Source organism: Gallinula chloropus (assembly GCF_964237585.1).
Source record: "Gallinula chloropus genome assembly, chromosome: 5".
In the NCBI taxonomy this organism is placed as follows: domain Eukaryota; kingdom Metazoa; phylum Chordata; class Aves; order Gruiformes; family Rallidae; genus Gallinula; species Gallinula chloropus.
In genome coordinates, this window is record NC_140090.1 from 77,162,096 (window position 1) to 77,188,800 (window position 26,705).

The 26,705-nt window shown below is 38.8% G+C and overlaps 1 protein-coding gene across 12 annotated transcripts; it reads left to right on the forward strand.

Moving 5' to 3' along the window:
• Positions 1–43: 43 nt before the first annotated feature.
• On the forward strand, positions 44–20,246 carry PLEKHA1 (pleckstrin homology domain containing A1; the record flags this gene model as incomplete). Of its 12 annotated transcripts, none has more annotated exons than XM_084265337.1 (12): positions 44–184; positions 2,726–2,782; positions 4,195–4,240; positions 6,187–6,284; positions 9,253–9,384; positions 10,225–10,368; positions 11,338–11,406; positions 14,523–14,587; positions 15,364–15,427; positions 16,573–16,690; positions 17,755–17,795; positions 19,917–20,246. In XM_084265337.1, the coding sequence occupies 12 exons, from the start codon at positions 44–46 to the stop codon at positions 20,244–20,246; spliced, it is 1,305 nt and encodes a 434-aa protein (XP_084121463.1). The 12 variants fall into 12 exon arrangements, with proteins under 12 accessions (XP_084121463.1, XP_084121459.1, XP_084121468.1 ...); XM_084265333.1 differs by having other exon boundaries at positions 16,573–16,662; positions 17,721–17,795; XM_084265342.1 differs by having other exon boundaries at positions 16,573–16,662; positions 17,737–17,795; positions 19,917–20,160.
• Positions 20,247–26,705: the final 6,459 nt, after the last annotated feature.

Sequence of the window (26,705 nt, forward strand, 5' to 3'; positions counted from 1 at the left end):
TCTATGATTTTTTTGTTCTGCAGTGTGATGTCCAGGGTCAGAAATGCCTTATGTGGATCGTCAGAATCGCATTTGTGGTTTCCTAGATATTGAAGAAAATGAGAATAGTGGAAAATTCCTGCGGCGGTACTTCATTCTGGACACACGAGAAGACAGTCTGGTGTGGTACATGGATAACCCCCAGGTAGGGTGCACTTTGCAGTAGTTATCTGGTTTCTAGCAATGTAGACTTTTTTTTCAGATTAGTTTATGAATCCAGAAGCTCAGGGTGAGTGGGAAGTTGCATAAGTAAAATCGGTGATGATACTTTGCTAATACGAGCAGGATTTTAAAGAAAATATATAATTCATGTCTCTGTTTAAAACACTATTGATTGCAACTAGTAGTAAAACATTAAGAACAACTCAAAGCAGTGAATTGGTGATGTGTGGGATATATGTATTGACAGAAGAATTAGGGATCAGGTAGGAATCTGAAGTTATTACCACTCATAGAGCAGTTATATATGCTATATTTATTTTATGTTGAAAGTCTTGAGTGGGCATTGCAGGCTCCCACAGGCACTAGGCAGAACTATATAACATAACCAAATGAGCCGAATCAGATACTAGTTTTATTACTTCAGGTCTTTTAATTCACCTTTACCCCCGTGGAAGTATGTAGTTTTCCTTGCATCTCATGGGTCAGTTGGCAATTTTATGTTACTTCAACTGAATCAGTCACTGAAAAGTAATTCTTAATCAAGCTCATGGTTTCATGACAGCCTGAGTGGTGTGTGAACGTGAAAAGCTTGTGAGCATTATGGAGGACATCCTTCTATAAAGGCTACTTTTACAATGTGTACACCCATCAGTGTGTGTTCTGGCATAGGGGAGAGCAGACAAATGCTTAGGATTTGGTACAGAGACAGTGAAAGTATAGGATCTAGGCCAGTTGGCAGCTGTCTGCCACGAGAATTTTCATCTACCTTTCTGCCAGGAAGGCCACAGTTAAAATGCAGAAATCTGCTGTTCAAAGGAACAAATGAGAAAGAAATAATTAAATGATGTGTAGTTCATTGAAGGCAACTTGTGACTGGAGCATTCAGAAGTTCTTAATGAGGGGGGAAAAAAAGACATAATTTCTGGAAATAAGAGACTTTCAAGGTTTGATCTCTACCAGTGATATGAAGCAATTCTTATCTCAGTTTCTCCTGTGATATAATTAGGGCATGTGGGCAAAAACTTGAAATGCTGTAGAAATTGCAGTTCATTGGAAGTTTTAAGACTAATGATATTTGCAGCACACACCTCTTGAAGTGTTTAGATGAGGCTTTCTTTTATTTTTAGTGTTAGAGTCTGTGCACAAAGGAAAGGGTGACTTGCAAGAGCCAAGCTGAAACATCTTGATTTTTCTTGTGCTGCTGCTCATTCAAGTTTGAACTACAGGACTTTTATAAAGCTGCTGTGTGGAGACCATTCTTAATCCTTGAAGTGATGAAACTTCATATAGTATGAGTAGGGTGTGTGCAGGAGGAAATTCACTGGGCCCTCTTGCTGGTGGAAGGGCTCTACTTGTATCTGTGAAAATCAGCTTAGCTGTTCAAAGAAATAAAGTTTAAGTCCACTATTAACCACACCTTATTATCCTAAGATAAATATTGTGAAAGTGATTTATGCTGGGATCAAAATCATTCTGATAAATTAAAACTTAAATGTATTTATTTGAGCAGAGCATGAAGACTTTTTTCTATAGTAGTAAAACCCCCTAACCTACCTTTGAAATATGAATGGACTGCAAACCATTCATCTGTCAGTCTTTCTGGCTCTGTGGGTAACATTAAGCTCCTCTTTGTGATGTAGAAATCCATAAGGCACTACAGAATGATGAAGAGCACTGTAGCTGAGGAGAGCATCAGTGAGCAGATGCAGTGCCATTCTTATGGTCTCCAGGGAGGCCAGCAGTGGGAAGAATAATGCTGTAACAGAAAAGACCCTTTTGAAAGTAAAAATTATAATGGAAAGAAGCGTATGGAACAAAATGTTCCACTTACAAGAATAAAATTAGACCTGTTTCATCAGAAGCAGCTAATAAAAGTGTTACCCATGTTTTGTGGTGTTCAGTTATTTAACTTGTATTTCTAGGCTAATAGCTGCCTGTAAAAGTTAAGATGACTGTTAAACAAGGATGTAAAAACAAGGGAGTGTTTCTCTTTGGACTGTAAGTACATACAGTCTAAAAGTTGCTTGGGCAACTTTAGGAAGTATCGTGGTCTGGCCCTGCACTAACTTTGATATGAAATTAGAAGACTGATTTCTCAGTCCATTTTGGAAAATGTGAGGTGGCCTTTGAAGTGTCTGACATAATAGATGAATGTCATTTCTTGTCCCTTCCTCCTGCCCTGGTGAAAATACACAAGCTGCCAACATCTGTTAAGGAAAAAGTATTCTTTCCGGATTTCCTGGATTCAGACCCACAAGAATCCTTTTTCCTCTAGTAAAATACTTAAACCTCTAAAACAATTACTGTTTGTATTGTTTCTAGCAGTCTTTCTGTTTTTAGTTGATTAACAGATGTGTCTGTAGTAAACAAGTAGTTTAGATCCTGTTTCAAGCATACATTGTGTATTGTCTATAAAAACTGGGATTGTCTTTTTGTTTGTGGAATTATTTGCTTTTTATGTGTAAACACTGACTCTGGTATGAGAATAAACTAGTTTCACTTCATAACATGTGGTCTGTTTCAGAATCTTCCCTCTGGATCTCCACCCGTTGGAATCATTAAACTTACCTATATTTCAAAGGTAAGATAAGATGTAAGACACTTGAGTTTTGGGTGATAACTACCCAGGCCTGCTTCTGAAGGCCTCAACTTTAGCCAATATTAAAAGCCTCTGATGTAGTGCATGGGAAGGTGGTTTTGTTTGTGCTAATCCTGAATTTGAGATGTGTTACAAAAGCTTCAGTAGAATCAGTTTAAAACAAGAACAAACTAATTACTGTGTTCTCTAGGTTAGTTTTGCGATTTCAAACGGCAGCTCCTTGAGCCACAGAGTTAGCACTTCTGAAGTGTGTGTTTCAGTTCTTTGAGTATTTGACAGACTGAAGTGAAAGATGTCTTTGGGTGTGATAGTTTGCAAGTAAGTAATTATGATATTTGGCTGGGCAGAAAAACATATAGAGAATACTCACTCTGCATACACTCACCTCTAAATATGTCTGGAAGAAAACTGAACGAAGAACGTCTCCGTGACTAAATTTGTAGCAGACACTTCCTTAATAAGTGAAGAAAATAATTGACCTTGTCTTTCTGCTCCTTTTTCATCCTTCCTTTGCTTTTCGTGTTGTCTTTTTCTGCATCTTCCCATCTTCTTTCTCTTGGCTTTTTAATTCTTGTAAGGGATATCATTGATGTTGGGTTTATTATCATGAGTATAGAAATGTCTGTGGAGACCTGCTTATGTCCTTTCTGCGTTCCTCATGTGATGCTGACTGCCCTAAACCTCACAGTTGTCATATTAATGAATCTGAAATCTTGTATTTTTACACTTTAATAGGAGTGGGGGCTATCACTTGTGTGCACCTTTGAAGGCAGCAGCCCAAGTTTGCCTCCTGCACGGGTGCTCTGTCAAACTTTCTGTAGTTCTTCTACTTACACTGTACATAAGTTTTTGCTTCTGGCAATAAAAAAAGCTTACATGTGAGAGACTGCTCTGCTGCCTTCCCTGCTCTTGTGGCCTGTAGTGAAAAAAATGTCAACGCCTCTGTCTCAAAACAGGACACCAGCTTCTCCTCCCCCCCTCCCCAACACTGCGACGTTTTAGAGACTCCTGCAGAAAAGTGGCTGTTTGTTAATGAACCAAAACACATCTGATTCCCTTGACAATATGAAATGGCCTTGAATTTTTCATTCAGTTGAGACTTAAAACTTCCAAATGCAAGTAGAAGTGGGATGTTTTCAGATTTCAATGTTTGTCTGGTAATGGATCCTTAAGAAATAGGAACATGTGGCTCAAGCTGTCATCTTACTAAAAGTTGCACATCTTGAAATGGGTTTTATGTAGTATATTTTGTAATAGCTGTATAGCTTTATACCTAAAAAGCTTTCTATGCTGCTGATGTTCAAATGTAGGCAGTTGAAAGAGGAAATAAAAAGTGCTATCTGATGTATATTTTGTATGCACAGTAATACTTATAATCTTAACTTCCTTACTAGGTTAGCGATGCAACTAAGCTAAGGCCAAAGGCAGAATTCTGCTTTGGTAAGTTCTTGCGTGCAGCGTGTGCATCAAATAAGTTCCTTTGAAATATCAAACAGTGATAATGTCCTGCAGTTCTGTCACTAGGTACTGGTGGTGTGGTGTTTTTTTAAAGAAAGCTTGTATTCACTGCTGCTTCTTTAGTACGAGGGAAATGTCAGCATCTTCGTAAGGTACTTTTGTGGCTTTTCATGTTGCAGCTTAATGAGTAGGTGAGCTGTCTTTCAGATGTTTGAAATATGTGAGGCAATAATAAGCTAATCAAAAATGATGGGTGTTTTCAGCAGCGTGGCATGCCTGTCAGCTACAAAGACAAGTAATTTAACCAGTTTAATCTGTATTCCTGATAAAAAATGATTTAATTGATCTAAAAAGTACTGTCTGCCAATGCTCTTTAGCAATAGAAGCCGAAATTTAGCTTCTCTGAATAATCAATACTAATTTATTGATGCATGTTTAAACTTGAGTAAAGCTTTAGACAATCATAAAAGTACATTAGAGTCTTTTTTGAGTTTTTCATTTAAGTCATTTGTCCAGAATTTACCAGAAGTCCAGATCTTTTTGACAAGCAGTTGACATTTGCCAAAGTATGTGTGAGGACTGGAATCAGCATCCACTCAGTTTAGGAACAGCCGTTCTTTATGGGGGGGTTAGCTCAGATGAAGGCACCAAACTTGCCTGGAGGTTTTATGACAATTAGTGTAGTTGTCCTTTGCCACGTGCAGTGTTGCACAGGCCTGGAGAAGGCAGCTCCACCCAATTTGTGCAGTGCTGGGACTCATGAAACACCCAATAAATCACCCCAGTGTGGAAGGTTCCAGGGATTCCAGACTCTAGTACCTAGCGTGTCAGTTCAGTGCCATCTACAGATTCCTCGGCTCGTGCATGTGTCGAGGTGTTTGTCGGTTGTAAACTTGTTCTTGCCAGTGGGCGACCTCTTAAAAGCCTTAATGATCAAAGATGCTGGCTGAAGAGTCTTAGTATTTCTGATTTATTTGTGGTTTTGATAACTTTTTAGAGGAAAAATGTATACCTCGTGTCTTTTCTTTAAATTCAGGGAGGTGTTGTTTTAGTGCACGCATTATACAGTTCTGTACTTTGAATTTATGTTTGCATCTAACAAAGTTGGCTTCAAACCATCACTCTTGGGGAGAAATATCCTAGAAGAGTAAAAATTGTTTGCTATTAGCAATGACCTGAAGAACTGTTATGTTACAGTAGAGCAGAAAAATATCTTCAGACTTTAGCTGCTATGCTTCAGAGTTCTTGGAAGGTTTTATTCACTGTTTGCCTCAAAACTAATTTGAAGATAAACTCTTAGAGTTTGAGAAACCTGGCAATGACAATTTTTTTTTCCACTGTTACACAGAAATATGTTTCCTTCGTGAATAAAGATGTGCTAGATCTTGCCAGATAGATTTATAAACTTAGTTTATGCTTTCTTTGTCGAGTCACTGAAGTAAAATGAAAAAAGTTTTATGCTCTGGTTGTTTTATACTTGTTCAGTCCTGAGCATGGTATACTTATTTTTCCATAAATTAAAAAAATTTTAAAAAATCGGTGGCCATAGTCATACTCGTGTTTGTTGCAAAAGATTCACAGGAGAAATTGTTGTAGAAGTCCCAAGTATGAAATTTTGTTACTTAAGGGAAATTGAGAAAAGAAAAATGGAGCTGTAGAAAATTCTGAAAAAAAATTCAGAGCTTTATTTCTATGTAATAAAAATTTCATTCTGTGTGATGCCATTTAAAGGGACAGCTTTAAAGCCAGGTTTTTTAAAGAATAAAGCAGGCTTGTCCAGTGGATGTATGTATCTGAAGAGAGGGCTTTCTAAAAAGAAATGCAGCTGAAATCCTTCAAATGGATTTTTCCATCCAAAATAAAATATTTATATAATGGTGTTAAGTTTGTTCTTAATTTTCAGCCTTGTTAACTTTTCCTTTTAACAGTTATGAATGCAGGGATGAGAAAATACTTTCTACAAGCCAATGATCAGCAGGACCTAGTTGAATGGGTGAATGTTCTGAACAAAGCTACCAAAATCACAGTAAGTGGTTTCGTTGATACTTAGTAATGCTTTCAAATGGTCTCTATCTCAAGGGCTTAAATGTAACCTTTGCCTCCAGTTTTTATGCTGGGTTCGTGGTGTTATCTCCACAAACAGGGCTGGGCTTGGCTTTCTAAGACTTGAAGGCATTGCAGAACTCCCCTTAAACTTGAGTTTATCTTAATTTTTGCTGTGGAAATTCAACAAAAATGTGATGACCTTTTTTAATTAGAGCATATGATGGTTTCCAATAATTGAAAATTAACCATATAGTTTTAATATTAATTGAAATACCTCAAAGGCACTTGGAAGGAATGAGAGCATACACATACACTTGCCAGGTGTCAAAAGTTTTTGTATTTCTTAAACTGTCACTAAAATAATGGGCAAATGCATTATGCCTTGTTCCAAAGGCTCCCTCCTGATTTCAGGTAATGTCCATTCCAAGAAACATTAATGTATTCTTCTTAGAAGGGTTAAATTACTTTTCTGGTTTGTACCAGGACAGCTTGTTATCACATGACGGAAAAACCCACATATTACCTCAGTCTTTTGAGGAGGCAGAAGTTATGTTTTCCCTCCTGTTTCAGAGAAGCAATGACATGACTATTTGGAGGGCATACCCTTATAAAGAAAGGGTTCCTATTTTTTGTCAGTAACTCTTGTTTTTAGGTCACCTAAGGATATTTCCATGAGCTGTTTGCATTGTTTTAATGGAGCCCTCTCTTGGAGTTACAAAAACATGACAACTACTACTAAATAAAAAAAAACCAACAATCAAACAGAAGCACAAAGCTTTCTCACTTGGATTTTTCATAAGGAGGACATACCACAACCAGACTTGAACTGTTTTTATCTCAAAGAATAGAGTAAATAAAGAATTAAGTGCATCAAATTAGAGCTTAGTCTGAAAGCTGTTTATCATACGTTTAACTTGTATTCTAAATGTCTGGTGAAATCATTAATATTTTTGGTCTTTGAAGAAAAAAGCCTTTAAACTGTTTAAACTGTTAATTTGTTCAGAGGTTATTCAGCACAGCCAGTGATTTAATCAAATAAAGTTCATTTAATAATTTTCATATGAGCATTACATGCTGGAGGTCATGATCCTCCAAGATTCGTTGCATTTGCTTAGCACTCTTGAGTGCTGATAATTTCAAAAGCACTATGAACTTTTTCAGTCTAGCACATTGTGTACCTACTTCTGAGTGCTGTTTGAAAACATTCACATGAGAAGGTGGCTGTGGGTTTGTCTGTAACACTGTAAGTAGGAGTTTGTGTCAGCTGAAGCACTTGCCCACAAAGCTGTAGCTACAAGTCACTTCTCTTGCTAGGCTGAGGCCCATGAGCTGTGTGCACTAGGAGAGTGTCGTTCTTAAGACAGAATCACACTGTTGGAAAAGACCTTTAAGATCATCAAGTCCAACCGTTCCTGTCCTGTGCTAAACCAGATCCCTGAGCACCTCATCTACCCATCTGTTAAACACACCCAGGGATAGCGACTCAACCCCCTCCCTGGGCAGCCTGTGCCACATCCCCACAACTCTTTCAGGGAAGAACTTTTCCCTCCCATCTGCTGTGACCCTGCCCTGGTGCAGCTTGAGCCCATTGCCCCTTGTCCCATCTCCTGTCACCAGGCTGAAGAGACCATCACCCACCTCTTTAGAACCTCCCTTCAGGTAGTTGTAGTTGGTGATAAGGTCTCCCCTCAGCCTCCTCTTCTCCAGGCTGAATATCCCTAGCTCCCTGTGCCAGCCAAGTGCCAGGCTTGGCTGTGAATGGAGTTGCCATTTACACGTTAGCAAAGCTGCATGTTGTACAAAGCTAAGGGATGGTGGAAGTGAGAGGAGCATGAGCCTGATGCCACAGCTGATCAAGCTGCTGAGTCCCACCTTCCCTTGCCCAGGAGGAAGATGCCCTACACTGGCATCTGGGCTCAGGACTGTTCATACTTCTTTGCAGGCTTTTTTTTTTTTGTAAAATAAGCTAGAATCACAGCAGTCTATAAAGTAGCTTTGTTTTGTCTAGATCAGTTCAAGTTCAAATTTTAAACATGCTGCAGTCTTGCATGGTACTTCACTGTGTAAAGACAATTTGTTTGGCCCTTCTTTCTAAAGGATATCCTAGGGAAATACCCAGTAGGTTGCTGGCTAAGATATTTTGGTGTGAGACTCTTGAGCTCTTCTCACTTCTCACTTCAAATTTACTACATCAGTATTAGAGATAAAAGGAGGTTTTAAAGGAATATGTCTTAGGTAGCCAGGTAGTGCATTTCTTGGGTTACAGATGTTTGCTTGCACAAATTCAGAAATGTGAATAAACATTTTAAATAAAACACTGGGGAAACTGAATTGCTCTGATTTCTTTGGTTCCATACTTGAGAGGATATCTAATAGTTAATGATGATTAGAAATAGGTAGGTAGGGCCATTTTAGACAGAACTTAGCACTATATGTTGGATTAATGGAGACAGTATGCAGTCTTCATGCAAAGTATTGGAATGTGAGTGCAAATGTCATAGTGGTCAAGCATCCTCTTTGTCAGAAGTCTCAGTACTGTAGCCTGGTGTTTATGGCCTTACTGTTCCAGCTCTACAGGCACTGGGGCGTCTCCAGCCTAAAGCACTGAGTACTAAAACTGAAAGCAAGTGAAAAATAGAGCTAGTTTGTCTACAAATTAAAAGTGCTTCTTGAAGATAAGTATAGCACTTACAGCAAAGCTGGGAATTGGATTTTTAAATTTCAAGACAACTGATGAAGTGTTTTAATTGGCATCAATTTTCTTCTGAGAACGAAAGCACAGCCACTGCAACAAGTTTTTGTGTAAGCTATTTGTAGCCTTTTACAATTAGACAATGTTTGTTAAATCCTGCTGAATGCAAATTAAAAATGCTTGAGTAATAATCAGGACTTTTATTTTTTAGGTCTTCATAAAGCTTTTAATGTTAATTATCATATTCCACTCCCAGGTACCAAAGCAGCCTGATCCTCTGTGTCAAATGGATAATGCAAATCGTCAAGCTGAAAGCCCAGGTGGGAAGAAGCAAGTGTCTTACAGGACAGAAATAGTTGGCGGTGTTCCTATCATTACACCTACCCAGGTAACACCCTTGAAACAAGTGTGGTATTACTTGATAGAGCCAGCTTTGGTGTTTGAGAGGTGAGAACAGGTTATGTATCTCAACATAGCTGCCAGCTTCCCACCTTGCTCAGGGGGCTTGACTTGGACCTGCACCTTTTATTGGTACTGACTGGGGGTTCTGTTTTGAGGATTTTATTCCCTTTTTTCCCAAGATTATAGGGAATTATACAAGATTAATGAATATATTTCAGTATTGACTTTTTTCATCACAGATATCCATTATTATGCTGAAAACATCTCTTTGTGTGTGTGAAATTAATTGTTGGTGTTAAAAAGACAAAACTTTGGCACTGTTAACTGGTCAGGAGTAGTGGGTAAGAAGAGGGTAACTCAGCTGGTTATACACACAGTGGTGTTAGAGGTGGTGAGGATGACAGCTGATTAAACAACTGCAGAAGGGCATTAAGAAATGGTATGTATGGACAAACAAGATAGAAAGTGAAAATCAGGGAAGATAAATGTGACTGGGGAAAGCTGGTTTAGTTTTAATAGGAAATACTGGGTTGTGAAATAACCATATCCATGTAAGTGAGAGCTAAGTGTTAGAGATGTATTAAGAAAACATTCAGTAACACTGAAGGAAAAATACCACAAATATTAGGAATTAAGTGGAACTTGCAAGTACTCAGCCAGAGCCGTGGGAGAGTCTCATTAGCTGTCCCTAGAGACATTTTATCCCTTCAAACAAGTTGGAAATGGGAGCATGGCATGATACAATTATTTCCTATTTTAACTAGTATAGTTATCCCCTGACACTTAGAAAAAACTGAGTATTCTGAACTTTCCTGCTCTTTTCTAGAAAGAAGAACCCAGTGAATGCAGTGAAGGGGGTGATAGGAATTATTTGAAACGATCACAAAGTCACCTTCCTTATTTTACTGCTAAGCATCCCCCAGATAATGCTATTATCAAAGCTGGATACTGTGTAAAACAAGGAGCAGTGGTAAGTATTTGAGACCAGAGTGTTTCATTAGTCAAGAACAAAGGTCCTAAGGTGGTAGTTGTACTTAACAAGTAGATGATTAAATAAAATACATAATTACCAGTAACTTCAGCACTACTGACAGTATTAAGAATGGCTTAAGATCAGACTTATCCTCCAGTAGTGTGTAAATTATGTCTGTATTAATTCTTCTCATGACTTTCTTTAGTGTTACGTTGTTGATGATCTGGAGCTGTGTGTGCAGAGTCATTCACATTATGGTTAGTGCTTGCAATTAGGACTTCTGCCCTACAATTATGTAGGCATCCTTATTTTGCTTACTAGAAGCATCTGCATTAAGGCAGAATGTCTGCAGGTTTTACAACTAAAAAGTTTAGGAAAAGCTAAATTTCCAGTTCCAAAGAAGAATTTTACAACTTGTTCCACTTGGGTTCACCAGTCTGACTACTCAAAGGCACCTTGCAAAAAAGGAACAGATAGTTTGGATGAAGCAAGATATGTATGTTGCATGAGTTCTGAGTCTCATTTTACCTTGGATTGTGAAGCTTCTTTTTGTAACATTCCTTCTTTTAGTTAAAAAAAGAAACTGAAACCTTTAATGTACTATCTTTTAACATTTTTTACTGAGTATTTGTGCTGGTGAGTGGCTCCAGTTTCAGTGGAGATTGTTGAAAAGTTCTTACAGTAGAAAATACTAGTTTCCAGAATATTGACCTTCTGCAGTCTTCAAAAATAATAGGGCAGAGTCTTATTTTGGGCCTATATGTGTATATAAAACCACAGTGCTTATAAATAAATCTAGTACAAAATAGTATGTATTAATCATAAAGATGAATCATATAACACCATACAGTATAAATATAAGCCAGAGTTAAATACATAATTAATATATATTAATAATATGTAATATGTAAGTATAGTTGTATTTCCTATCTAAAATATATGAATACTTATTTTTTCCTTTAACAGATGAAGAACTGGAAGAGAAGATACTTTCAGTTAGATGAAAACACAATAGGCTATTTCAAGTCTGAACTGGTAAGTTTCTAAATGCATGCTATTTTCCAGTGGTAGCTGCAAGAAAATCTCAAGTCACGTGCTTGTATTTGAAAAATGTGCTCCTGCCACTCCTTAGCTCTGTACCCTAATAGCTTTTCATGATTAGGGAGAACAAAAGACTAATAGCATGGCTGTTAATAGACTTCAGCCTTCTGTTTGGGAACCCATCTGTAGGGCACTGAAGAACGCTAATAGGGTATATTCTACAAGGACCCTGGGGTTTGTATTAGTATCTTATGTCACTTTGTGTTCTTGAAACACCTGATCATTATGTGGAGAGCCAAAACTGCAATCTTAAAAATCTAAATTTAGGATTATGGGGTGTTTTATCCTATAAATGATGGGATGTTCCCCCCCATGTTTCTTTCACCAGGGCAATCAAGACAGGCAAAGAACTCTGCTGTTCAGACAGCAGTGCTTACAGATTTTCCTTCAATTTCTTGATCCCTGCTCATTGCTGTTCAACCTTTTGACCAATTTTGACCAAATGTTAAGTGTTTTCAGGCTTCATTTAAAACACAAATGGCTGAAGATGATCTGTTTTCCCCAAAAAGGATTCCCATTCTTAACATGAGAACCTCTGTACATGAGGAGTAAAGTCTGAGTTGTAGTGTATTATGAATCAAGGAAAATTGAATTTACAGGCTGGCTGTAAGATGCAAAATGTCAAGAAGCCAAATTCAGGCTGTGTTTGGAGAGAACTTTTGCTTTACTTTTAATAAGGGAATGCAACAGTAGCAGGAGTTTGGTCTTACATCATTGTCTTTGTTAAACTGCCAGCATAACATAGTTTGGACACACTGTCTATCAGAATCCTTGTATTTTCATTTTAACACAAATTCTGAGTGCAGAGTACTCACAAGTAAATTCTGATTTGTTGGAGAATTGTGCTGTGAGAGAATGTACTGGAAAACTGAGAGAAATGCCTACACTAGTGAATGATGAAACTAGTGTTTCATCATGCTCCTTTCCATTTGTTTGAAATGAACAATATAAAATCTTGTACTGTCCTGTGTTCTTCAGACTAATAGCCCCTTGCTGGTCTTTGAGGAAGGTACTGGACTGACCAGCTGTCAGACAATAGGGAAGTAGATTCTGCTTCACAATTTTTACTGAGATCAAGGGGATTTTTTCCATTTGAAGCCATCCCTCTTTGGGGAAATGAGTACTGAGTGGATATAGAACATAGCATCCTTTTATTGGATTACAGTGGTTAATCAAAGTACTCCATGGTTAGGAAACCTGATCATGATAATTGTGTTTCGTACAGCTTTTTAAACAGTTAGGATCTACCTTGTCTGAAATAGAGGTGTTGGAGAGACTTTTAACCTCTGCTGGAAAGAGTAAAGCTTTCACAGTGCAGCTCACAAAGAAAAAAACACCTGTAACAACCTACCCATGTGTCCATCAAACTTTTATTTATCTCCTGCAAGCACAAAAGAGTAATGTGATCTCTTATGAAGATTCCAGGTGGTGAATTATTTCCTTCAACAATGTGTGGGATCTCTATTTCCTTAATAATCTTTGGTTCCTAGTAAGAATAACACAAAAATAGGGGAAAAAATCCATAGTGATTCTTTGTCCTGCCTTTTTGGTTATAAGAAGGCCATCTCATGGAGGTTGTATTCAGCTGGTGTAGCATCAGACTTGTAGTTCTGGAAGACTTCTTTCTATTGGATTTTGGTTCCCTGTAGCTGTTCTCTTCAGTCAAGTGTGGATCTTATATTAAGTTAGCTTGTCTTTGCAGCCAGCTGCTCACCAGTACTCCAAGTGTTGTTACTGGATGTTTTGAGGTGCTGTTGTTCTGCATCTGTAGAAATATATCCAAGTTCTCTGCTCTCAAAAATGTAAAAATGGGAAAATAGGTTGGTTGGGTTTTAATTGGATTATTTTTTTTGTTGTGGTGGGACCCCTGCCCACCCCCATCTGAATGATCTCCTGTTTTCAGTCTGAAGAAAGTGCCTATGTCAGTCTTCATGTGGAGTGTAGTGGTATTATACAGCAGTATCAGACTTTGACAGTTGTCATTTCTGAGCCTGGAACAGGTGTCTGTATTCCAGGGATGATCTTTCAGTTCCTATTTGATGCATACTTTGAAAACTCTGTTGGAATGAATGGGTCAACCTAGGAAGGAGCAGGGAGGGGAGTAGGGACAAGAAGAGCAAAATAACAGGAAACATTGGGGTTTTAAAACTCTGTACACTTGAGACAAGTGGTGTAATGAAATATGATGCTTGAGGATGGCTATATTTGGGTGATATTAGCTGTTTGCTGTAACAACACAGATCTCTTATGTTTATATAATAAAAACTGTAGAGAAGCCAGTCATTCAGGTGCTGACAGCTTTTTTTTGTCTATAAGCTGAAGCCAACTGAAGTAGTCCATTGTAACATCACTTAAAGCACATTAGGAGGTAAATAAGTTGTTTGTGTTATACTGCAGCAACCACAGGAAAATAATGGTATGCATGACACTACATTGTCCTGGCAAAAGTGAAAGTATTTGTTTGAGTGGCTTCACTTCTTTTCCTGTTGTGTGCAACTTGGACACAGTAGTTAGTTATTTTTTGTTCTGGTAACAGAATTTTCATGCACTTTAAGGAGTACCTGTTCTTTTACAGGTTTTGGTATGATTGAATTCTTTGCATTACTTGCATATTTGGTATAGGAGTATATTAGTTATAGCCAGGTCATTCAGTACAGTTAGCAAAGCATCCTGTATTCTATAGCATTTCATAGCAAATATAGTTGTGGTTTTACTGCACTAACCTACTTGAGGCCAGGTACCATTTTCTGGTCTACTTAGTGGAAGGGGATGGGGTGGTTGTCTCCATTATGGTAAGGTGAATGCCTGTGTTTTGTGCAGTTTTTACATCTTAATTTTTGTCACTTTTTCATTGCAAATACCGTGGTTGGTCAAATACTTTTAAAGCAAATTAAATTTTGGTTGACATCATGTTTTGCATAAGTGACTGCCTTGAGTCTCATTTGCCTGAGTCTGCTGCTGCCAACTGTCCTGACTTCTGGCTTTTTGAGTATATTTAAGTTGTTAAATAATACTCTGCTGAAGTATTTTTATGTCTTTTTTTCCTTCAGGAAAAGGAACCTCTCAGGGTTATACCACTTAAGGAGGTCCATAAGGTTCAGGAATGCAAACAAAGGTGAGGAGGGAAGCATACATGGGATGTAGTACGCTGCCCTGTTATGGTGAGACTGTTTATTGGAAACAACAGAGAACTCTCTAACTTTGGTTGATTTGTACATGTTGGATCCTCACAGGACAGCAAATAGTTTTGGGCATAAAACTGGGTTTGAAGGTTCTGCTCTAGTGTATGTTCTACATTCTACTGAAAGTCACAAGTTGAAACGCATTACACAAGGGTGGAACAAAGTGAATTAGAGGTGCACTGCTGCTGTCTGATTTGAGGTAGCAATTTTAGGAGTCTGCATTCTGCTTACATAATCTCTAAATATTTAGAAGACATTATCTGATGTTAAATGTCTGAATTCAGATGAGAACACTCTTCCTCCTGCCGTTTCCCTACCACCAAATAACATACTAAGGAGTTAATTGCCTATTGTGGTAGTTTGGGGATTTTTATCAGGCTACTGTTTAAGATTAATACTTTGTGAAGGCATGACTAAACATAAATGTGAACTTTAACAGAAATTTGACTAGAACAGTAAGTATTTTTAATTTTACCATGATATATGTAGTGGCATGCATGCCACTGATAAACCAAAGAGTCATAGGACTAAAATGAGCAAGAGATGCCAGTTTTCTCTTTCTACTTGGTATTTAACCAAAAAACCCAACAGTAGAGTGAAGGAAATGCAAAGGTCTCCAGACAGCAGATGCTCTGACTCTCTGCACATCTGAGAGTGTCTTTAAAATAAAGCTGTACTTGCTGTTGAAGTATTTTTGTTTCACTTACAGTGACATCATGATGAGAGACAATCTCTTTGAAATTGTAACAACTTCTCGAACCTTTTATGTACAGGTAACTTCTTTGTTTTTTAAACTTTGGGCAAAACCAGGAGACTGCCATAGTCAAAGCAAAGCAGCACTGCTGTTTGTCTTTTTGAATTGTATTTAACCATGCCATGATTTTGAGGGGGAATGTGATCATTGCATTTCAGACACAGATGAGAACTATGCCATGTAACAGCAACTGTTACGTTGGTAGCGTATGAAAGCAATAAACAATAAATCCTAATGGGATTTTGTTGGCATTCAGGTTCTCTAGGATTAATGCGATATTCTTTTGTTTTGTAGTTCTGAATTTGTATGTATAGTAATTGAGTTCTCAGATTCAAGTTAGCTGCCACATTAAAATAGCTACTAAAGCTTAGCAACACTTAGGTTTCAGCACTTACTGAGTAATATGTATCCATATGCACCTTATTCACTGAATCCTTGCCATGTTATGCATTATATTCAAACATTTAAGAGATCACAACCACCTGCTTCTCCTAGCTCTATGGGAGGGTGATGCTTATAGTCCTGGAAATAATTTATAAATAATGAAACATAATTAAATGATATATTGTAGATGTGTCTTGCCAGGTGGATATGGTAGTTTAATCAAGCTTCAATCTAATTAGGAGATACCTTTATCTTTTTGTCTGTCTTTATCCTAGATATGTACACTTTTGGTATTCACTGTTAATCTACTGCATCTTTGTTGCATCATTGTTCTAAATATACAGCTGTCCCCTGACAGACTGGTTTTTATTTTACTGCAACTCTGCAGTAAATAACTCATTGAAGTAAAGTACAACAGTGACTGAAAAGTACAGAAGCTATGTCATTGGCCAAAGCCTGCTAAGAGGGGTCAGCAGATCTCCTCTAAGAGTTTCTGTGGGTGCTTTAGTCTTTTGGTTGCTGAAAGTAAAAATTTTAGTCTAGAGCATGCAATTAGTATAAATCCACTTATTTCCTGCTTATTATTTTATATAACTCTATACATGTAAGAGTAAATTCAGGGTAAGAATTTAAGAGTCTGGTTAAGAAATGGAATCCCCTGTGGCTTTAAATAACAGACTCCTGAAGCAGGGTAAGGCTGACACTTTACTGCAGGTGGTCAGGACGCTGGGGAAGCTGGCAGTTGATGATGATAAATACAATGCATATTGTTTGATCCAGGCTGACAGTCCAGAAGACATGCACAGTTGGATAAAAGCAATTTCTGGGGCCATTGTAGCACAGCGGGGACCTGGAAGATCGGCGGCTTCCGTATGTTGTTCTGAACCTCAGAGACTATGTCATTAATTGATGCTCACTTGTGCACATGAAGTTCTAGTTGTTTTTCCCTTTCTCCTGTCCTCTATCCTGCCCTGTGGTTACATGGCATCTTTGCATGAACTTTGATACAGACTGGCATCAAGTATTTTGCACGTCTGACACGTGTGCAACTTTGTGCATTGTATTGTCTTGAACGTGTAGATGGTGCAAGTGCTAACCTAGAAAAACTCTGAGTTCAGTGTGGTCTTTGTCACCATGCTGCTATGAGTTTGGAAGTAAAATAGAAACTTTCTAATTTCTGCAAGGTGTTTCTGCTAATTGCTGAATTCTGCAATCAAATGACAATATCCTAATTTGTTTTTAACAACTCTCCCTACTAAATTGTCTTTCTCTGTTATTGATAGTTCATTGTATTGATTCAAATTTAAAGTACCTTCTCTGCTTGCATGACTTAGTTTTGGAAGTGCAGTGTGAACACCAGCTAGCATTACTGAACTGCAGCACTGTGACAAGTGTTAACGTTTGTGAAGCCATGTGGGTGCCAAAAGCTCCATCCCTACTTGGATTTAACCTGTGTTAGATGTTCAGCACAAAGCACACTATCGTGTGAGTAATGGAGGTTACCCTGGTGTCACAGTGTCTCCAAGTATGTCTGGATTCAGCAAATGGAATACTGAACAGTTCAAGTGTTGCAAGCTATGGTTTTCACTTTCTGGCTGTGGGAATTTTTGGAATAAGCTGAATATATCATTACCCCTGTAATCTGAAATCCAATAATTTAAATTGGACATTGGACCACACATTTACATCCATACTGTGTTTCTGTTAACTCAGTCTAAGCTCTCAATGACTTTTGGCAGCTGGGAGCTGCTTCGTGCTTTTAAATAAATCCTATCATAAACTTTGTTTCCTTTGGGGGGAATGAAAATATGCAGATAGCTTTTCTTTGTGTATGCTTTTTTTTTGTTGGGCTAACTAAGCAATCTAGCTATTACTGTCTGCATCACTTCTTCCTTTTTCCCTCTCTTCTCTTCTTTCCCCAAGTATAGGTTACTCTAATCTTAGCTTTGCACTGTGTTCCAGATGCGGCAGGCCAGAAGGCTGTCGAATCCTTGTATACAGAGGTATACATCAAGAACTGGTGAATGCAGCACGTATGTGGGCTCTCATGTAAACTTGCCTTCTTAACAGAGGGCTAGAGACTAATTTGCACTATACAAAACTAAAAAAAAATAATGCTACCTGTTGTCATTCCCTTTACTGGAAACTAACTCATAAATTGTATCATTCACTTACAGGTTTGCACTGGTTGTTTTCTTACTTGTAAAATAATTGGAAATTAAAAATGGCAACCCCCCCCCCATGTATTTATACTTGAAAGCATACTATATATTTAAATGTCTTATGTGATGTCATTTCAATAGGAAAGTATTAAAACTAATTTGCATGAGAGTTCATATTTCCATTTTTTACTTTACATTTTGTTTTGAAACTGTGCAAAAGCAAAATTACATTTCAGCTACCCACAGACTAATACAGGGGCGTGCACACAAACCAATGCACGTCATAACTCTAGTAATTGGGAGAATTAATATTGTAGCCTGATTTGCATGGCTTATTAAGTCTCTGCATGAAATTATTAGTTCAAATGTAGAAGCCTTATAGCGTCTAATCGGTACACTGTTCAAAGCTGTACACCTTAGGAGTAACGCAGCAGCATAGTCTCTTAACTGTGAAATTACAGTCAGTGTGGGTAGTAAAATCTGAGTATCCTTCAGTTTAACTTAGTGGAAAAAGTTTATGGTAGAGATCTTGTCCTAATATCCCTTATTTCTGTCCTCTTTGTGGAACTAAAATTGTCAATAATGAGAAGAATAGTAGGTAAATCACTGAATTGTGTTCTAAAACAAATGGGTTTTGTATGAAAGTAGAGTGTCAAGTTAGGTATGACATAAGGCAATGTAAATATTGTTAAATGCTTCAGGGAAATTGAACTTGAAACTGAAATCCAGAAAGATTGCACAGCTCCTTCACCCAATAATACTGGTTAATTTATAAAAGGAATTTACAGTAGTACATGGCAGAATCCACTGCGATTAAACTAAGCAGTTCATGTCATCATGTTTTAAAAGGACCTTGGAAACTGCTGTGAAAAAACAAGTGCTTCATTTAGGATGTATATTTGCAACTTGGACACATCTGTGATGGTTTTTTCTGACAGATGTGCTTGAAAAGTGACCTGATTTGTGTACACACATAGGTTCATGGTTCCTTTAGCTCACATATTAACACTGATGATGGCAGGAGTGGCAGCAGCTCCTAATGTATGTAGAGGGAAGCAGGCACTGATTCATCACACATCATTTTGATCATATCCCTTCAGACTGTATCCAGCACCAGTTTAGGCATCCCTAGGTATTTGTGCCATCCTTACAGAACTGATGGGTAAAATGCAGGGATTGTGTCTGAGGGGTGGGTTTTTGTGCTGGAGATACCCTACCTGACCTCTACAGCATGTCCTAGGACATCTAAACCAGCACTCTGTGCCAGTGCTTCAGGCATCTAAATCATTCCTGGGCAGTCTGGGAACTTGTTTCTATCAGTAAGTAAATAGTGGAAGATAATTTTTCAAAGGATCAAGAAAATAACTTGACAATTTAAAAGAATAGCTTAAAGATCAGTTTCTCTGCTAGATCCATTCACTTTGGAAATTGTTATACAGTTTTGATAATATAAAGTAGTGACTAGTTTTGTTTAGTCCCTGGAACAAACTGGGGAGGCTGGTACCCCAATAGGAAGGAACAGTGAAATCTGTGTTCCTTCAGAATTAGGGTACAAGTGCTTGATGTATCTGAATCTGTTTGAAAACATTTTTCTCTTGGAAAGATGTCACTTTCAGTGGTATTTAAAGAGTGTATCTTCAAAAGGCGACTAGATATCGCAGCAAAACGAGAAGCCTTAATTTGCTGGACTGCATTATAAAGTCTAAAGAGCTGCTGAGCTTGATTTGAGAAATGAAATTTCTCCCAATGAGGAAACCAATGTTGCTGTCACATACTGCTGTAAGCTCACATTTAATAATACACCGCCTTGAGAAAGCACCTGCCTCCTGCTGCTGTGGCTGATGCTTCGCTTTGTGTATTTTCTGTCTTGATTTTTGTTGTTGTTGTTGTTCCTAAGAGTGAAACTGCATCTTTCCAACATGCCATCAGTGGCTTCCTCTGACACATGCCCTTCTTTTCCAGGAGCATACCGAGTCTTCTTCCGAACCCAACCACGCTCTCCGTTCTGCCTTCCCAGCCTCAGCCGCCTCACATTCCACAGCCGCTCACGGCTGCCCTCTGGTCCCAAACCCTCACACCAAACACCCTGCCTTGGAGAAGCGAGGATTTCACGAGTCTTTTACCAAGGCCAAGCCAGGGAGCTACAAGATCCAGGTTGTCGCTCCAAGAGAATCAGCTTCCAAAGTGACTGAACAGGGCCTCTTGGAACCCCAAAGTAAAAATGGCACTCAGGAACAGGATCCTGGCCTTGTGGATCTGGATGATGCAAGCCTTCCAGTTAGCGATGTGTAGTGATGGAAGTGTTTGGAGAATGATCCATTTGTTCGGTCCTCTAATTTCCTTGCTTGGACTTTTAACCAAAGAAAATTATAGGAAATGAGAACAAAAAAACCGGAACACTGATTTTTTTATGCATATATATACAGGTGTGTGTGTGTTTCTGTGCACACACATGTATATATAAGGTGTTTTGTATATTGCCTTTCAGCCCAGGGTCAGAAATGGACCTTATGCATTCTCTCAAAGCCTGATAGTAAAATCACTTACTAGGGAGGGGCCAAACTGCACAATTTAGAGGCAGAAAACCAAAAGACAAGAAAATAAAAAAAGTACTTCTGCAAGTAAGCAAGGTACCAGCAACTTTTCATTCCTAATCTGGCAAGTCTACTAAATTTACAACTAATACTATATTCTGGAGAACTTATTGCCAACAGATGTGATAATTAAATTTCACTTTGAACTGCAGTAAGATTTTAGGCATAGGTGAGAGTTGTTTCTTTCCATGACTTTCAGATACCAGGAAATGCACAAAATGTTTCTTCTGTTCTTTAGGATCAACAGTGTCAACTGATTTGTTATCAGAACAAGAACTCTCAACTCCCTTGGAATTCTAATTATGGTGCTGTAAAATTTCCACTAAAATAGTATTTTGAATAGTCAGCCTATTTTTGATGCACTCCTAAAGGTGGGTTGTAACCTTTTGCACACTGGGATTTTAATGGACTGCATGTTAATTAGTGGTATTTTGGAGGGGGAGGGGAGAAGAGATAATTGGACTTTGGAACCTGGACACTTTGGATCTTTTGAACTAAGTAGGGTTTGTATTGTGTTACATTAGGCTTTGCAGCAATTTCTTGAAGTCAAAATGTATCATTTGATGACTGCTTTGAGAGTAGTTTTCTTATCAAAGCTCTGTGAACAGTTCCTGTTTCTATATTGATCAGTAGCAGCCCTAGTTTTGTCCTTATTGGTACTGAACTGTTCGTAGTCATGCGGTTGTTGCCTCTACCTTTTGGTGCACTAACTCTTGAAGTGCCTGTGTGTGTTCTCACATTGTTGAAACATTTTATTTGGGATTAGTTATGTACACAAACCATTCTTAATGGTTGTTGGCTTGGAGTTGCTCTGAATAGCATAGTTCAAAACAGCTATTTAAAAAGGAAACCTTATGCTAGGGATACCAGTGTTCTGGTATTGCACCTACTAGCTGTGCAATATGTTTTTATAAAAATGAGTATTTGTTTGTGTACACTGTGTTACAGGGCTTCAGTGATGCAAATGAAAAGAACCTTTACATTTCAAGTATTGGATTAGGTTAAGCCTGTACTTTTTTTCATTGGTTTTGAAAAATGTTTGCTTTAATCAAAACCCCACAAATATCTCATGCTGCTGCTTATTGTGATTCAGATTGTCCCACTTTGTGATACTTTTTGTCTACTGGAACTGAAGATACATATCATACGAGTCCATCTTCTCTCCAACTTCCCAACTGACTTCCTGCTTGAGAGAGATGGATGGCTTTGCCACAATAATTTGTTGATACAAGGATAGAATAATTGGTGTCACTTAAGAGTGAAATAGAATCTAATTTCAAAACCTCAGATTATATCAGCACCTTCGGGTTTTCTTATCCATAAGCTAACTAACTGCTGCCTTAAGGCAGTGGTGTGTGTGTAAATTACTGGGTTTGTTTGACTCTTTAGATATATGTGAAAACTAGAACAGAATTGGAAGTTACTGTAAATGTCTAGTATTGTAGGTTTTAACTTCTATAAAACAATAGCTCTTGAAAAGCTTATTTTTTCACAAGTACATCCTGTGTGGAAGACACTTTGCATTGAAATATTTTTTACTGTAGTCTAACATCTGACATCACTTGCTCTGGTACAGCTTTCACACTGCATGTTTGTTTTGTTATACTTTAGTATTGGCAGTTTTACACATTGGGGGATGGTGAAGCAGCTCCATTATGGGATTTAAAACAAGAGGAGGAAAAAAAAAGAGGAAAAAAAAAACCAGGAAAAAAAAGAACTGCTGTTGTAGTTCAGTAGCATAGGGACATATTTGTGGTTGGTAATTGTCAGGGTCTCCTATTTATCAGTACTTTTATAAATCTATGAAAATTGTTAAATTATTTTAGAAACAGTGCTGTAAATATGTCACATTTGTCAATAAATCAGTTTGGGTAACTTAAGATAAAGTCTGACTGAGCTTCCTTTTACCACAATAAGTATTTTATCAGAACAATATATTCCTTTTTAGCATATAAAAGGGCAGTTTATCTTTCACCCAGCTATAATGTTGAGTTAATTCTTCAAGTCTGATCACTGTGTGTAGCCTAAGAAAGAAATTGAATGGAATGAGCTGGCTTTCTGCTACCATTCTTGCTTTCTCCTATGGAATTTTTACATGTTATGCAAGGGAAGTCCATCAGGTTTCTTTCTAATCAAAGGGTAGGGAAAGATGCTGTTGGAATGGCAGGATAATAGTTTGGAAACACTCTGGTACTGCCTGACAGGGAGAAAAACCAAACCCTGGCAAAATGTGACATGCTTTTTTCTGTAACAGAGTTTCTCCCTCAAAAACACTTTCCTGAGCTAACTGCACCTGGATGGCATCTGGAAGCACCTCACCCTCCTTAGAGCAGACAGTAAGATCCCACCTGAGAGATGCACTTCCCAAGTGCTGTTTCCCTGTTTGCAAAGCAGCACAGTTAATCCTCAATCTGCCTCAGCAGTATGCAAGCTGCTGATGAAGAGTCAGTCCTGCAGGAGATACCTTGTACAGGCTGTACACACCCACGTTCCAGTTCGACTGTGCCACCTCCTGGCTGCACTATTCTAGGTCTGTGCACACCTGCACTGCACCAGTATCAAACTGGCCATGCTGTTGCCCTGCCACTTTACCCTGTAATGTGCAGGGAGGTCACTGCACTGAGGGTCCTGAAGCTTCAATTCACACCAGTTGCAGCACAGGCCAGAGCTGGTATGAAATGTGTACGTAGCCCTTCTTTCCCCAGTTAAACTAGACCTTTCCTGCTTTACCAGAACATCACTGAGTCCCAGAAGCAGCTTGATGGCAGCAGCACGGAGTTCGGGTTTCACTAAGGTCCTGGGTCTACCAAGGTGGATACTGATCTGAGTACAGCAATACAGTTTATTCCTCCTAGTACTAAATGCCAGAATAAAATCTGATTACTGACTGTCACTCAAACTTATTTAAAGGAGCTGAGCATACCATTTCTCACTCATCTATCTTTTCACCTGCACTGCTGCTCTTCAGCTTTCAATATTTTTATCCCCTTATTATTTTCACAGCCCTTTGAGGAGTGGGTCTTACTATGTGTTCTCTTGCATGTTTTCTATTTCCCCTTTCCTGAAGAAGGAAATGACTTATTCTTTACAGTTACAGGTTTAAATACATCCTATTACACTAAGAAATTTACAGAAATTTAAGTGCTAAATCTGCAATCCACGTGCCTGAAGGGAACTCCCAGAGGGTAAAGGTCCAGAATAGTTGAACAAACTGGCATGTGCCTTAACCTCATGGAGAGCAGGATGCCAGCACCACCTAGAGGTGTTGAGCTCTAGCTTTGAAAACAGGCTGTAGCTGGCATCTACTTTCTCAATCTTAAAAATCCATTCTGAAACTCCAGTTAAGTCACCAGGCTAGCTACTCAAAGGTATGTTTGGGGTTTGTTTTTTTAAACTGTATACCTTGTAAGCTTTGAGTAGCAATGGCAGCAAGCTGGTTGAAGATAGAGCATCCCTTTCTGGTTGCTGTTGTTTCCAATACCACTTTACTCCTAAGGAAGCTGTGATGTGAAGAAGTGAATGACCTACCAATTCCAGGGGATGATGGAAGTGTGAGGCTCCTCATGATGCTGCTGACTGTGGAAAGCAATTACAGGCAATCAAAGGATAGTGAAGAATACTTGAAATGGAAGAAATTGAAGAGCTGACACTTGGTAGTATCAAAAAGCAGATTCTTCAAAGCAGCAAAACTCAAACCATGGCATTAATGGAAGGTGATGGTGTCAAAGAACTGATGTTTTCCTGTGATAAGCCAGTGGAGGGAGTGCTATTGCTAACAGCCTGGTAGTGATTCAGCCTGGTAGCAGTAGCTCTTCGAATCAAAAGTGCGTATGTATGTCAGGTAATTGTGTAAAATGTGGCCAGAACATTAATTATTGCTTGAAAAACACGTCTGTGTCCAGCAGCAGCTTTCTGTGCAGAGAGGTCTTGAGCCCAGTGAGTTGCCTTTCAATTACTGCAGTGTAAAAATTCGGGAATGTACCTGGGAAAACCGGTCCCAAACTTCATTCTTGCTCCTTGCCAAATGAGCTGCCACTCCAATGAATCCTACAGCTTGGGTGTTTCAAGCTTTGAGGCATTGCAGCTAGGTGCAGCTGTCAAAACTCTTTATAGGAGCACTTTATGGAGTTCAAAGTGGATACAGCTGTAGAAAATATTGGTGCTCAAAGGTTAATTTTTTCAGGGTTTCTAGGAAGTCTATGTTAGCATGCCAGTGAGCACAGCAAAACCATGCACTCCAAAGGTGTGAGACACAAATAGTGCTGCTCTCAGCCAGGTCCCATGTTTTATTTGAGGTAGAGAAGAAAAAAATGGCATGAAAGAAGAGGAAATGGGGACGGGGTATTTTTGCATTACAAGTTAGTGGCAAAAAAGAAAATCAGAATCTGTGTAGCTTTATGTTTTGTAACATATTTAATGTCTTAATATTCAGGTTCAGATTAGATGTTAGAAAAAACTTCTTCACTGAAAGAGTTGTGGGGATGTAGCACAGGCTGCCCAGGGAGGGGGTTGAGTCATCATCCCTGGGTATGTTTATAAGACAGGTAGATGAGGTGCTCAGGGATATGGCTTAGCACAGGATGATCTTAAAGGTCTTTTCCAACCTTGTGATTCTGTGATCTCTCTGTTGGACCACAATCTCTATACCTACCAACAAGCTGCTGATGTACTTCTGAGATCTTCCATGGAAGTAATGAAGGCTGCTCTCTGGAAAATACAGGTGAGAGTCCTATTCCTTCCACATCCCAAATGAAAAACCAAGGCAGACACTTGAGATTTCCTGTGCAACCTCTCTGAGAAAAAGAAACTGGTGCTACTTGTAAAGGCACCCTGGACTGGTGAGGCATCACTGCTCCTTCAGAGTGGTACTTTTGACGCTGTAATTAAGGATTTGCATTTAAAATGACTGTAGTTCTGCATATCAGGATGCACAGGGAACGCATCTTTGAAGAATTTAAACCATTCTGTGGCACTGCATTCCTCCTGCCCCCAGTCTCCTGATGGCAGCTGGGTGCAGGGGGACAGGTAAGCAGCTCTGCTCTCAGGGGGTGGGTGCCAGGTGCCTCTTTGCTTCCTGTGAGGTAAGCTGAGGTAGCTTGGGAAGCTTCCACACTTGCTTTGCAGTCCCTGGCTGTAGTGTAACACTCACACTGCTGGATGTAGGTTTGCTGTCTGATACCAAGGAAAAAAACCCATATGTACACAAATAACAGGTTTGATTTATTCAGATTAGTGATTCCAGGGTGCTTGGGTTCATGGAAGGCGATCCAAGAAACACCCCTATGTTCATTAATTCTATAAATTACACCAACAGCTCTGCCTGTCAAGCACCAGAGCTGCATGCACAGCTGGAAGAGAACGTGTACCCTGAAATTCCCTGGTTTGCAGCCATTCCCTTTCAAAGCAGTGGTGTTTTTTCTGTCTATAGCAACAAATCCAGCACATCCAAAAGGTGTGTTGTTGGGGTGGGGTTTTGGCTTATCAATAGGGTGATAGGTGCTTTATATATTTATATAAATAATTTTTTATATATATTTAGTATATATTTATATAAATGTATAAAAATATATTTTGTTTTGGGTTTTTTTCAAAGTAAATCTTTATTTAACAAAATAGAGAGGTCCTGGGTTTTGGCAGGTGGGGTTAGGGATGTTAAATCCTGACCAAAAGTATGCAGGGCAGCATCCTGTTCTCCCAGATTTTTCTGGAGGAAAAGCCATTAATGAATGAAGCACAATGGTAACACTCAGAAGGTCATAAGAAACCTAGAAAAGCTTTCTGCAAAGTCCAGGATATTTAAGTCTGCTCAGAATAAAACCATTCTCAAACTGGCCCATCCCAGCCAGAATCCTTCTAGCCCCAGCCTGTAGCGTTCACCCTCTATCTCCTGCCAAGGGTACTGTTTTCTTCATCCTTTCCTTTCTTCCCACCTTTCCATGTGTGCCCAGATGCTTACTACAAACCTGAGTCCTTGGCTCCTTGGAGCAGGGAATGCAAAGCCTGCAGTTATGCTGCAGGAAAGGGTTGTATCTTCTGTCCTGAGCAGGGCTGAGGATGAACATGGAGGCATGTTCTGGGCCCTTGACAGCAGCATCCAAACTTTCAGACCTTTAGAAGGATTTGTGGGATGGGATCTCTAGATGGAGCCTCCTGTCAT